At 38.3% G+C, this 14,889-nt stretch overlaps 1 protein-coding gene across 3 annotated transcripts in view; it reads right to left on the bottom strand.

Annotated features, from left to right (window-relative positions):
• unc5b (unc-5 netrin receptor B) overlaps window positions 1–6,158 on the bottom strand; it is a 59,752-nt gene extending 53,594 nt beyond the window's left edge. For all 3 annotated transcript variants that reach the window (XM_046836411.1, XM_046836419.1, XM_046836428.1), the window contains exon 1: window positions 5,659–6,158. In XM_046836411.1, the coding sequence (XP_046692367.1) occupies window positions 5,659–5,749 (91 nt within the window). In that variant the 5' untranslated portion in view covers window positions 5,750–6,158. The remainder of the gene's footprint in view (window positions 1–5,658) is intronic.
• Window positions 6,159–14,889: the final 8,731 nt, after the last annotated feature.

Raw genomic sequence — 14,889 nt, 5'->3', positions numbered from 1 at the left:
GCAGTAAAGACAGAGACAGAACCCCAGCCAGACAAACTTGGGCTGGCTCGAATGTGTGCTGCAGAACCCACTGTACTGTGACTGTAGTTTCCTACTGCGGGAAGTCAAACAGCTTTTCTTTGTGGAGAGTAAAGTTATTAATTCGGCTGCCGCCACTGAAGAAATAGTGCAAGAGAAACTGTAAAAGGCCTGTCATAACTACAGTGCTTGAAAAAGAATACAAAGTTTCACATGCCAGCTCTGGGCCCTATTGTTCAGTAAGGACTGAATAGAAGTGTGACTATGAAAAGAGAACAGAGGCCAAGTAAATACACACAAACATACACACTCGTTCTCAGAAGTAGAGAGTGTGGGATCACCCCCTCACCCCACACACAGTGCAAGAGGAGAGTCTCTTCCAGCTCTTCCATTCAAGCCAGGCACAAAGCCACCCCACCGAGTCATTCTTCTGTAGACCCTGTCATTCTCCACCCATCTGACCCTCCTCCCACACACACACACACATACACACACACACACACACACACCTACACACCATCCATCTGCCATAAAACCCTAGCTTCTTTTCTTATTCATCCATCCCTGCTCATCTTCACTTCATTAAAATCTCCTTCTTTTCTTTCCTGTCATCCACCCCTCCACCTAACCCTTTTAACTCACTGTGTCCTCAACATCCTCCTGTTTCATCCACTCTTCTCCTATTCGTCCCGTGCCTGTGTTAGGGAACACGATGGCAAGTGAATAAGTGTGTGGTCTTTGTGCTTGCGCTACGAGCAGCTGCAGTGATGCCCATCACTCATTCAGACGGACGTTTGTTGCTAATAGGGAACGAATAAAAAATTTTTGCCACCAGATTCAACAATCCATTCCCTCTATAAGCGCTCTCTATAATAAAGATGGCAATCAAAAATATGAAAAGTCAAGAGCAGTGGGAATTCAGGCCTCATTGTTTATTTAGCTTTCCTTTTCTCAGTTGTTCCATAACTACCAATCTGTATACAGTATCTCTCTCTCTCTCTCTCTCTCTCTCTCTCTCTCTCTCTCTCCTTCTTTTTCTCTGTTGTTTGTTGCAGATTTATTGTAGCACACAATATGTTCGGTATTGGCAAAGCATTAAAAGTGTCCACCAATAATAAGTGGAGCTCTAGCCATCGACAAGCGCCTTAATAAAAACATCTCCTCCCAACGATCTGCTCATCAGTTACTAACCTTCACTCTTTTGCTATGTCTCTCTTTTTTTTACACGTTTCGTCCTGGAGTGAGCCAGAGACTTAATGATGCTTGAATGCCACTGCTTCTGACTTCTCTCTCCTCTCTCCTTCTACTGTGCTCTTTTTTTTTGCAATAAAGGATATCTAAAATGTAACGGGCACCATCTCGGTGCATTCGTCTCACATTTTATTTCTGTTTTTTTCCATCTCTCTCTCTCTCTCTCTCTCTCTCTTTGTTCATCCTTCATGTGTCTCATCATTAACACTGCTCCATCATATACATCCACAGATAGATATGCACCATTTACCACAGTATCTATCGTATTGACTTTTAATCTAACGCTGCTAGGTCGTGGTGTCAAGAAAAGGTAATTAGAATGATGGATTTACATCTTACATTTGCTGTAGTGGCTGAGTGCTGATACTTCTCCAGTACTTTTCCGAGGGTTGTGAGATCGAATCCCAAATCCAGCTCCTTGCACAAGGCCATTAACCCTTTTCTCCCCGCCTCAACTACGAGTCACTTTGGATAAAAGCATTTGCCAAATAACTATGAACATGCAAAACATAATAATAAATAAATCCCAAAACACCTATTAACATGAAACTATGTACTAATGTTTCCTACAGCACAGACACATATACTCGCTTACACGTGCATTGCCATGTAAAGGGTTGAAAGAGTCGTAAACAGATTTAAAATATTAACAAGGGCCACTTTGCTGTGATGAATAATACAGGATTGGAGAGTGAGTAGGATGCCCGTGATCGCCAATACCCCCACCCATCCACTTCTCTATCCCAAAGCTCCCATTAAACTAATGCATAGCCAGCATTGCAACTTGCACTCCCTACCAGTCTGCTCACGAACATATGAAATCCCACTCCATCCTTATCTATCTCACTTTATCTATCGCTCCATCTTAAAAAAAAAAAAAAAGACTGCCCTCTTCATTTTCTCCAATCTTTTTCTGCCTTGAACATTTTGTTTGAACAGTTCTGTTTACTTTCTAAGTTCTCATCTTCCTGGACCTGTCTCTCAGAAGCCATCAATTCTTTTCTAAAAACCTGTGCTGTCTATAAAAAGTGCTTATAATGGACTATGGCTCATTTTGTACACACCACACAAGCACAAATCTTTCTAGAGCAGTTCTAGAAGAAAAAAGTATTTTCCCATAGCTAGCGCTACAGCACAACTCACATGGCCCATACAGAGAGGGACAAACGTTTTCTCAACTGATTAAAGACTTAAGGACACACTTCACTTCATTGAGGACAAAACAACCAATAGTTTCATACACTTTGAAAATCATGATAGTTTTGCTGATGTTTAAAAACGCATATAGACTAGCAAAATAGCAAACCTATAATATGAAAAAAAAAAGATAAATAAATAAATAGATAAATTGCTGACAAATACATATGCTTTTGGACTAATTGGATCGTATCATGCCTGTCACAAAACTACTATTTTTCCCACCGTTCCTCTTTCCCGCAGCTTCCTCATTTAAGCCTAATCCCCAGACACTTACTGTACTGGCTCTTATGCTGAGATTAAAATCTACCATTCCATTATTTTTCTTGTGAAAAACACAAACATGCACTCAACACGCATGCACATACATGCTTTTCTTATCTCTTTTTCAGATGTTTTCACACACACACACACACACACACACACACACACACACACACACACACACACACACACACACACACTTATGAGTGATGGGACTGATGGGGCAGAGAAACTAGACATGGGTTCCTGGCAGTCTAGGTAATTAATGTGTATGTCAACAATGAGGGAGCAGTTTCACAGAAGAAATTTGAACTCAGCGCACACACACACACACACACACACACACACACACACACACACAGCTGCAGGAGGCGAGAGGAAGAATAAAGGAACCGACTGGACAGAATAGAACATGATATGTTATCTGTCTTGACTCTGATGCTGTACGGACTGAAATAAGTGTTGGCGTCTCTGTCACATTGATGAACACACAGAGTTGTACCTGATAAGACAGCAGCGCTCTCAAACCTTGACCCAACCAAGAACCAATTGCTAATGTCCAGCTCATCGTCAGCCTTTTTTCCTCCCATCCAAGCGATTTCATTTTTAAACAACGCCCTCTAATTCGGCATAAGCAGCTTTTCTAGGTTGCCTGCCCAGGGACAACGGCTGGGGAGTTGCACAAACTGCTCCAATTAAACAGGTCTCATGTAACTCTAACGAGAAAGCACAGGCTAAAAAGTGATCAGTAACAACTAATTTGTTTAGTCAGGGACAAAACAAACTCGGAATACAACACGTACAAACGCACCATTCTGCACCGTTTACATGCAGCTGTGCCAGTTTGACTCTGGACCTAATTTTTTCTTTCCTTTAACCGTCAAACAATCTGCGGAAGTCTGCAAATGCTCCCTTTGAGTAAATTTGCTTTTAAAAGTGGAGAGCAAGGGAGACAAGGGAAGGGGATTTAAATCATTGCTCCTACTCATGTAAGCTTCTCTGAGCACCAAAATGTGCTGCGTACAACACTTCATCCTATTCAAGTACCACATATTATTTTTATACAAAGTCAAAGTACTCAATAGCTTATAAAATCCCAAGACAAAGACAATTCCAAATGTTATTTAGAGATTGTTTTGATATCCTAAGCAAAAAACGTGTCATGGTAGAGATTCTTACACAAACTAATATCAATAAAATCTTCAAAATAGTTAAATACTGCTATTTCAGAGGAGTATTGTAAAGAGAGGGAGGGATGGGGGATGATTCAATGTGCCTTGAGTAAACAGGCAACACAAAGGCAACAAAAATTGACCATGGTGGGGGGATCCTATGCATTAACCTGTCAGGAGGTACAAAATCTGTTTAGGCACTCCAATTCAGATGTAAATAGATTTTTTCTTTTGGACCAGCTTGTTCCTCTAATAAAATTCTGTACAGACTAAATTTCCACTTGCATGTGCAATATTTTTATTACTCAACCAGGTTTGGAAAACACATCCAGAGTGATCTTTGAGAGCATGTTTAACCCGTGTAACTATATGCGGTTATATCTATAACTCCTTAAAATAGAGGCAGGGGGTTATGATTTTTGGGTGTTATTTAGTTACAGTGCTTGAGGTCAAACCACAAGTCATTACTAATTTAAAGTAGTCAGCATGTTTGGTCTCTTGAGTTTGGGTTTTACTCCAAGCCATAACAGCAAAAAGGCCTGTATATGGAAAGTTCAGGAGGAAATAAGCTTCATGGTGAACACTGAAGAAAAAAATTCTCTTCACATTTAACTATTCAAATGATATTTAAAATAGTTGGATTATGTCCATAAAGTAAATGCACTCTTTCTAACACACACACACACACACACACACACACACACAGAGTAACAAATTGCATAGGTCTAGGACTGAATAATCTCATGCACTCATTTTCCTACATTTTTACATACACGGCTACATATTCTACATTCATTTATTTATTTATTTATTTATTTTGCTTGCTTTTTGTTTGTTTGCCACGAGGACACCAAAGATGAACTTGAATCTACAAGAATCTGACTGCGTTTCCATTCTTTACTGAAAAAGCACAACTTAAATAACGCCAATAAAGCACTGTAGAGTAAAACAGAACAGCACGACCCCTGAGGTTTCACTGACTTCTTAAGTAGCCCAAATTTCTCTCCTCATTCACAAACACTGAGAGTGCTCCCCATCTCCCCACCACATTCAGGAATCAGCTCATGGCCAGAGGAAGCAAACAAACTGCACGCTAAATAAATGCAAACATCAGTTCCTTCTCTTAAAAGTGCTCAGCAAAAATGCATTCTCCATTCACCACAGACTGAACATTAAAGCCCAGGCCTGAATAATTCGCCCTGTGTGAAAATATAACCTCCTTTTTGACAATCTGACAAACACACACACACACACACACACACACACACACACACACACACACACACACACCTTTAAAAAAAGCCTCCAGGTTTCACGTGCTGTCTGCATTGTATATTCCTGATAACTATAATCTTTTACTTTTACCCGGACTAGCAGGAATTTGCAGAGGGGAAAAACAGCGCATTAAATCTCTGCTCCATCAGATGGACGTGTGAGATAATAAATCGTGTAGGGTCTTGATTCAAAAGGAATTCATTTACACTTATCAGCTTCGCTTTACTTCGCTATCAAGATCGGGTCGTTGCCAAGTGCATCTTCATAGAAGTCGGGCAGGAAATAAATCTTCAACTAGCTCTTTGGGTACACTGAGTATACCACTTTGGTTAATTGTATAATTGCATATTTCGAATAAAACTCAACAATAATAATATATTATAATAAAGAAGCGTAAGCAATCGATTCAAATGTGATGCATGGTTTTTTGTTTGTTTGTTTTTTTTTTTTTTACAGGTACCGTACAGAGGAAGTACATTACCTGCATTGCACACGAAGGTTCCGCCGATGATCAGCAGCGCGAGCAGCGGGCCGGGAGCTGGCGCGCGCTCTCCGCACACACACAGCAGCATCTTCGCTCAGGTGGCGCGTACAGCAGACGCGGCGCTCTCGGTGTGCAAATGTGTCCTCTCTGCTCTCAGCTTCAAGGTGAGTGTTAATTTCCTCCAAATGAATAAATTACACAAACAAGAGAGCGAGTATATTCTTCCGTAGCCGCTCTGTGCGTCGTCAAACTTTCACAAACAGTTCCACTTGGCGAGGATGTTCAGCAGCAAAGCGCGTGCGTAAAAGTTCAAAAAGTCCCCGAAATGTACCGCAATTCGTCAATGTTTATCCACAGGACCGAACTGCAATACGCCACAGGAGAAGATAGAAGGGAACAACGCGTTTCTGTAGGTTAGAAAAGAGCCTCGGCAGGTGCCTGCTGTTATCTGTGTGCGTCCATCCTCCGAGCGCGCGCCGTCTCTCCTGCACGGTGTACGCTCGCTCGAGGAGTAAACACGAGCAGCGACTCTGAACTGCCAGCTCTCCATCAGCCAATCAGAGAGCAGCTCTGCTCCGCGCGCACACGCACACGCGCACATACACCGACGAAGTGAGCGCAAGAGGAGCGGCAGAGAGACGTGTAGAATTCAAAGGAACATTTTTTGTCCCTCGAATGGGATCAACTGTTCAAAGTGATTATACACTTATATATATATATATATATATATATATATATATATATATATATATATATATATATATATATATATGCGCGCGCATTTTTTTTATATAAACAGCAAAGTGGACCGATTATAAACCACATAATCTATTTAATCTGCTAGATTTGCACACAATTATGTAATCCCTTTTGGTTTGAAACGAAAAGCCTTAAAACTCTAAAACAAACCAAAAGTACTGATTAAACCTATCTACCTACTTTAATCCATCTTTCTACCACAAGTCACACTCCATTACAAACCATTTGGTAGTCCAAGTGTGTATTTTTTTACATACAGTACTTGCAAACCCAGTCCCTGTGAACTCTTTCCACTTAGGTGGTCTAATTGTTATATTGTGTTTCCACACGAGGGCGCTATTTCCTAGGTCTGCTTTGATGCTTATTACTGATATGGAAAATACATTCACTCATTCATCTTCAGTAACTGGTGGATCCTGGTGCTGTTGGGGGAAAATAGCTTGTCCTGGGAACACTGGGAGCGAGACGGAAATAAACTTTGAATGGGAGGCCAGTTACCTGCAGAGCATCATGCTACTCTCTCTCTCTCTCTCTCTCTCTCTCTCTCTCTCTCTCACACACACACACACACACACACACACACACACACACACACACACATATCACATCCAGGATAATATATCATAGCCAGGCTATCATTTAAAAGGTGAGAGGAAACCAGAGAACCCAGATGGTCAGTCGTTAGAAGAATATGCTAAATTGTGTACATAGAGTCCAGAGATCAGGACCAAACTACTGAAAATAAAGCTGCAGCACGGCTGCCACTGTGATACCCTTTGCATGGATATGAGAATAATTATGTAAAATGCCACAGATTCCAATGATTATTACTCCACCCTGCCCGCACTCTTTTTTTCTTCACTTCTCTAACACACTCTTCATTACTTTGCACCTCAGGTATCTAAACTCCTCCACCTTCTCCACCTCTTCTCCCTGCAACCGCACCACTCCACTGCCCTCCCTTTCATTCACACATATGTACTCTATCTTACTTCTACTGACTTTTAATTACCCTTTTCTTCAGCACATATCTCCACCTCTTCAGGCTCTTATCAACCTGCTCCCTACTCTCACCACAAATCACAATATCATCCGCAAACATCATAGTCCATGGAGACTCCTGTCTGACCTCGTCCGTAAACCTTTCCATCACCACTGCAAACAAGAAAGGGCTCAGAGCCGAACCTTGATGCAGTCCGACCTTCACCTTGAACCAGTCTGTCGTTCCCACTGCACACTTCACTGCTGTCACACTGTCTTCATACATGTCCTGCAACACCCTCACATACTACTCTGCCACACCTGACTTCCTCATACAATACCACAACTCCTCTCTCGGCACCCTGTCATATGCTTTCTCTAAATCCACAAATACACAATGTAACTCCTTCTGACCTTCTCTATACTTCAACAACATTCTCAAAGCAATTTGATTATATAATAATACATATCTGTAATTGACATTGCATTGCAGCCATTATATCTATAGCATAAACCAAACAGTTTGAGCATCCATGTATCATTTCATTTTTTATCTTAGACAATATCTTCATCTTTTATCTTTTTATCTTTATACTATACAATTCATTAATTTGTTGTGTATTTAGCGGTTTCTCATGTTGCATCCAAAGCAGTGGAAACTGATGCCAGTTTCCTCACTGTGATCAAATGTTGTCATGATGTGGATGGAGTCATCATTTTTCACAGCTGGTGTTAAATCATGGAAAATATCATAACTGCCTCTGTCTTACATCTGCCCTCCTAAGCTGCATTCTAAAGCCTCCTCTTAAAGAAAGTACTTTGGAGGAATGAAGGTAACCTCCAAATGTTTCTAGGCTTAGGGTAGTGAATCTGACAAAATATTTAACATACTGTTGCTTAAAGCCTATTTCAAACATTCATAATCCCTAGTGAAGCTGGCACTCTATAACATTCTTTTAAATATTCTTAGACAATCTCTGGTTTATAGCGATTCTTTTTTTCTTCTTCTGAATGTATGTGGTTAGTCATCGGGCCAGTTATACAATTCAAGGGCTATTCTGATGACTGGGATAGAAAGAGAGAGAGAGAGAGAGAGAGAGAGAGAGAGAGAGAGAGAATCTTTCTAATACTGAGTCATACAAAGTTTATAAAACACACAGGCACACGGACATTCCGTTAAAAACATTTATGAGTACAAAGCTAATGGAGTTTATCTGCATGAAAATCAAAGCTGAAAAAGTCATTATCTTAAAATCTTTATTGTGTAGCACAAAGATTAGTTGTTGTACACACTTCACCAAAATGTTGTATTCTAAAATGAGTGTAGTGCATTTGCATAAGAATCATGTTCAGACTAATTGGAAATGTATCTCATGAGGGATAGACAGAATAATGGTAGGAAAATAAGAGCATGAATGAGCGAGTATTGAATGATGTGGTAGTGTAAGTTAATCAGAGCATGACAAGAGCCAGGGTTAGACTTCATGCTAAGCTTCAGACTCTTATTATGCATTTATCCTATATAACAGATGTTCATACTTTTTCTCATTTCATTCAGAATTAGAATCTGCTGTACTGTGAAATGCTGAAAGGGAATCTTGATTTTATGATATATAGAACCGTTAATAATAAATAAAACATTATTGCACTAATTTTAAGTTTGAGGTATCAGTAGGAGTGCTAAATATATGTGCTTTTATAATTAGAAGATAATGCTAAAATCAGTGTGCATCTATTAAAAAAATAATTAAATAAATTGCTAAACATGTCATTACATGTCTTCACATGTTGTGGCTCAGCCTAACTTAAACACTAAGGACTAAAAGTAATTAGAAAACCCCTACACATAAGTTACACTAAGGACACGTTTGAACACTTTGGAAAAGGCCACCTTTAAAAGACCTGATTTATATGCTCAGCACCTTTAAAACATTTAGCTTGTTTAAACACTTTCGTATAGTAGTTTGCAGCATAAATCAAAGATCTACACCCCTGGCACAGATATCTCAGAGAGAAATGTAGTTTACAAAAAATAGTGGAATTGCTGATTTAATATCATATAAATAGTACAGATAAAAAGCTATTAAACGACGTCTGCATTGGTTTCCTCATTGGAGCCATTAATGATGTAAAAGCCCATATAGAACAAACACATGAATGTCATAGAACGTGCCACTCAGTACATTGCTTATACATTTATAACTATTTCAACTTTTTGAATAATCTGTGACACATTATGTTAATATTTATAGAAATAATAATAGCAGTTAACAGTTTTTCTCTTGAATGAGACTTCCTTTTGCTCTTTTACTACAAATCTGCCATTATTGCCTTAATACACACAAATTTTACAAGTTGTTTGCTATAGGATTTAGGCTTTGTGAAGGCCAATCAAATATGTTCACTTGTTTCACTTGTTGTACTTGCTGTCCAAATTTAAACTTTATGGTAGATGGGGCATAGAAGCATCAGCCTTTTTCTTCATACATAGTTCTAAAACAATACTATCTGCCAAATAGTAATTTTTTTTTTTTTATCTAACTAAAAACTACGCCAAAAGCTAGGGATCATGTAAACTGGATCTTTTTGCTCTTAGTACAGGGGCTTCTTCCAGCAACTATCAAGACAAAAACTATTACTATCCATGTAGAACGGGAGCAGCAGGCCCTTTAAAGACATTTTCTCTTCTGATATCAGTGGAAGTAATAACCAAATATTATTTTTAGAAACTAGTGAATTGGCCCAAACCACATACTAATTATTTTTGCTAGGCCGGAGAGCAAGACGATTAATAGATTTCAATAAGTCCTGTGCTATATGTGCAATCTTTAATAACTCATTGAAGGTATTTCCAAGAGACATATAAAAAGATACTGTAAGAACTATACATAGTAAATGAAAAGAGTTATGTAGATGAACAGAATGAACCAGGAAGGCCCTTTAATATAAAGTAGAAAATAAAAAATATAAAAAATAAATAAAAGAAATGTCCTGTATTTCACCTTATTTACATCACAAAAAACACATTTATTTTGTTTTAATATCAAGTGTCAGGATACTTAATTAAGTTATTAATGATACTTTATAGTTGAAAAATATTTTAGTTGTATTTATTGTTATGGGATGTTCAAGATAGTGAAAAAGTACCTTACAAAGAACAATATATATATATTATGTATTATATATTATTATATATAAATTGTTTAAATTGAATATAAGGTTTGATTATGTGTAACAGTCTCCATACAAATCCTTATAAATATCTGAATGAGGTCACTGACAAACTTTGAGAGTTTGAATTACAGTTAATAATATAAGTCATAGTCATGTTATAGAAAATTAATCTGCACCTTTTTACAAATTGCATTTAAGAATTTAACAGCACTGTGGTTTAACGAAATTTAGTGTATAATTGTGCACTATATATTGTATCGGTCTACTGACAGTGTCTGGTAATTATCAGTGCAGAGGTCTCTTGTCTAATGTCCCTTGCTCTAATCTCCATATACACCTGGGTTTGAAGGCTGTTGGGCATTTAGCAAATTTGCATTAGCAGAGCTATTACTCTAATTGTTAGCCCAGAAACTCAATTCTCCCACGGCAATCAGGGGAAAAGCTAATGAAATTAAAGGAGAGAATTTTCAGTCATCATGTTCTTTTGAACTAGCCCATCAACTGCTGAAATGTAAAAGCTAGCCCGAAGCTAGCAGGCTGCTATGTGAAGAAGAATCAACACAGATCTCCAACAGTCTCTATGGTTTTGGAGTGTCTGGTTTGTGGATTGTATTGAAACCTTCTATTTCCTAAGGGATATATTTACTAATCTCTAATGAGTCTAACTGATGAACAAGACACTTCAAAACATTAAGAAACCATAAAGCTGCTGAAGGGATATGCTTTAGGCTATATTTTTAGGTGTGGTCATTAATGAATAATTTTGTTTGTGGGAAATCCTGAACATCTGTGGGAAAACACTGAGTTCTAGTTTTCCTCATGAACCTGCTTTTTACAATCACAAAGTAATCATTTTCTGAATTCACAGGTAACACTGGTTAAAATAAAGTATTAGGAAGCAACCCTGCCAATAAACAGCAATGAGGCAGATTATATATATCTATATATATATCTAAAATATTCTTCTGACATAAAGATGTCTATTGAAGAAAAATGATTTTAGACATTTGACCTTTATCTGACCTTGAAAATATTAGGAGCCATTTCAAAACCTAATATGTTCAACTGCTGGTTGCAATAATAAAATAATAATAACAACAACAACAACAACAACTATTATTATTATTATTATTATTATTATTATTATTATTATTATTATACAAATACATCCTTCAATCCTACAACATATATATTAATAACAATCTTGTTTTATTGTGAACAGTTCATTATTAACGGATAGGACCTCCATTTGCTCTCAAAACACTCTCAGGTCTTCATGGCATTTATGTTGTAATTTGATATTCTGTTCTGTTTAGACATGATTGCATTACACAATTCCTGCAAAATTTTTCAGCTGCACTTTTATCCTGCAAATCTCTTGTTCTACCACATCCCAAATGTGTCCTTTTGAATTCATAAAAGGTGATTATTAAGGCCCTTGAACAACGCTGAACTCACTGTGATGATCCTGAAACCAGTTTTAGGTGACTTTGCTTTGTGACATGGTATTTTATGATGCTAGAAGTAGTCAGTTAAAGATTGTGACAAAATAATACTCAAATACTCAAATAGACAAATACTCAAATAGACAAATACTCAAATAGATTGTGGCATTTAAGCAATAAGTGGTTTGTATTAATGGGCCCAAAGTGTGCTAAGAATACATTCCTTACACGATTACACTTATTACACCAACCTAGACTGTTTGTACAATGCAGGTTGGGTCTAGTGAATCATGCGATTAGTTCCAGATTCGGGTTTGGACCAGACTGGCCTCTCAGTGTTGACCTCTCTGGTCAACAAGAATTTTCTGACGGCTCAAAGTTTATCTTTATTGCACCATTCTGAGTAAACAATTCTGACTGGGGTTTGAAATCCCTGGAGATCAGCTGTTATAGAAATACTCAAACCAGCCTGTCTGGTACCAACAAGACATGCCACAATCAACAACACTGAGATCACTGAGAACAACACTTTTTCCCTATTCTTATGGTTTATGGATGGATGATGGATAATTGCATGAATGAGTAGGTATATTTTCTTCAAGTAGTGCAGTATAGTAATGGATATTAGCACTGCACTGGAACCCAACAAGTTTAGTGTAGCTTTTTTGTGTATGCCTGAATGTAGTTTAAATAAAGTTTTAACGTAAATGTCTCTGTTCAGTGGCTAAGCAATGAGTCAGCGGTCTTTGCAATAGCCAGACTCTGATTGATGCTTACACATGCTGGCATTTGGAGAACATAAAAGCAGGCTGGACCTGTGTACAACCCTAGCATTTCACAGACACCTGGGTAAATACCTCTGCTGTGAATGAGATGAGGAGATTCAACAGCCTGCAGAGACAAAGTCTCTTCACAGCATTTGTATGCAATGTGGTTAAATGAAAGAGATATTGCGGTGGACTTAATTCTGTAATGGCAGATTAGCCCCCACCTTCCCGAGATAAAAGCAGAAAAAGAATCTGAAATGTTTATTTAGACTTAATAACTGAGTGGATGATCAAAATGTTATGGCATGATTGCAGTTGATAGAAATGTTTTTTTCAAGATAAGAAAAAAGCTTTAATCAACAAGCCAGATACCTTTGTGCAAGGTTCTTGTCCCTATACAGAGTGCAGTGTAACACACGGAATATGGCACATACCGATGTAGTGGTGTATGGTTGGGCTTCACTCAATGGGAGAAAGATGTGTTTCACATTCTCTGAGCTGATGTAATTGCATAATGCCTTTGTGGCTCCTCAATTCTCTATTCTCCTCTGCCTTCCCATGTTCATTGATTAAGTTTGTTCTTTTCAGCTTGTGCATAATGCATTACGAATGAACAGAGCAAGCAAGTCTCACTAGGGAGCAGTCAGTTGATTTGTCCAAATGAAGAATAAATTTCGGATGAGCTCTGCTCTGACTGTGTGTGTGTGTTTGTGTGTGTGTGTGTGTGTGTGTGTGTGTGTGTGTGTGTGTGTGTGTGACACTGAAAAGGAACTGTGAGAGCACTAATTAAACACAGCATCTGCCTCCATAAGGGCTTTTGGGAACACTGACTGTGAAGACTCAAAGTTCAAATGTTAACAACACTTGATATCATAGATCTGGTGCAAACTCACAGTCAATTACAGCATTTTTTTTAGCATTCGCATCATTGTTAAAGGCACTAGTGATGAACTCACATTTATTGCTCTGTAGTGTCATTTAGTGTTTAGTTATATTCACTCATTTATTTCATAATGACTAATTCAATAGCAATTTATGCCAGAACAAAGATGCATAAAACGCTTGCTCCTAAATTAGTCATGAACAGTGCAAATGGCAACAATGCAACGAGAAGCAACAGCAATTGTTCCAGATCAAAAAGCTAGAAGTGGTGAAGCCTTCCCACTCTTTTAAAACAAAACAAAATTATTTATTATTTGGGGATTTAATTATATATATGATTTCAGGCACAGATGTTAACTGGCATGCATCTGGGTTGGAGGTCATTGCTATGTGTAGGTCCCCCGAGTTCATGCTTATTTCATCCTCGCTTTGTGCGCATGGGCATTGTCTTGCTGAAACAGGTGTGTGTTGAATGTAAAAAACTGTTTAAAGGCAAATGCATATTTTCTGTTCACTGTTTTGTTTACTTAACTTGAAATCAGGAATAGTGTTGACTAACTGTCTTGGACACATGCATAATGCAGTGTTTTGCCTATAATGAAATACCATAGGTCTCAACCCTAAAGGTAACATAACAAAAACAGTAAGTTACTAATAGGTAGAAGAATTATCTTGGCCTCCTATTCAATGTTGACAAAATGTCAAGATGTTATTTCAAAGATTCTAAAAACATCCAGCATCTGTAAGTGTGCGTGTGTGTGCGTATATGTGTGTGTGTGTGTGTGTGTGTGTGTGTGTGTGTGTGTGTGTGTGTGTATGCTTGCAAATTAATGACCGTGGGTTAAGGCAATAGCATCATTTGCTGTTTTACACAAACAACCACTAGTTTGGTGACAAAGGAGCTGAATGCCTGAGGGAAGAAACAAGCATTTTGCTGTTCCCTCTTTCTCTTTTTCTCTCCATCATCCCTCACTCCTACTCACCTGGACCACCTCATTAATGATCTCTCAACGTCCAAGCTTCAGCCATGCATCATTTAGCAGATGCTCCTGAGAAATGATAGAGGTAGGATAGAGAAAGCTACGGGGTGATAAAGGGACTGGATGTAACTAAATTTGGAGAAAGTATACAGGACGTGTAGACCAAAAAACAAAAGTAACATAATGGAATAGAAGTCAGAGAAGGCATGTTGGAGGGTGAAGGAGAGAGCAAATTGGAAA

The sequence above is a fragment of the Silurus meridionalis genome, chromosome 2, assembly GCF_014805685.1.
Source record: "Silurus meridionalis isolate SWU-2019-XX chromosome 2, ASM1480568v1, whole genome shotgun sequence".
NCBI lineage: Eukaryota > Metazoa > Chordata > Actinopteri > Siluriformes > Siluridae > Silurus > Silurus meridionalis.
Note: the sequence above shows the minus strand (reverse complement) of the source record. Positions and strands in the feature narration are given on the sequence as shown.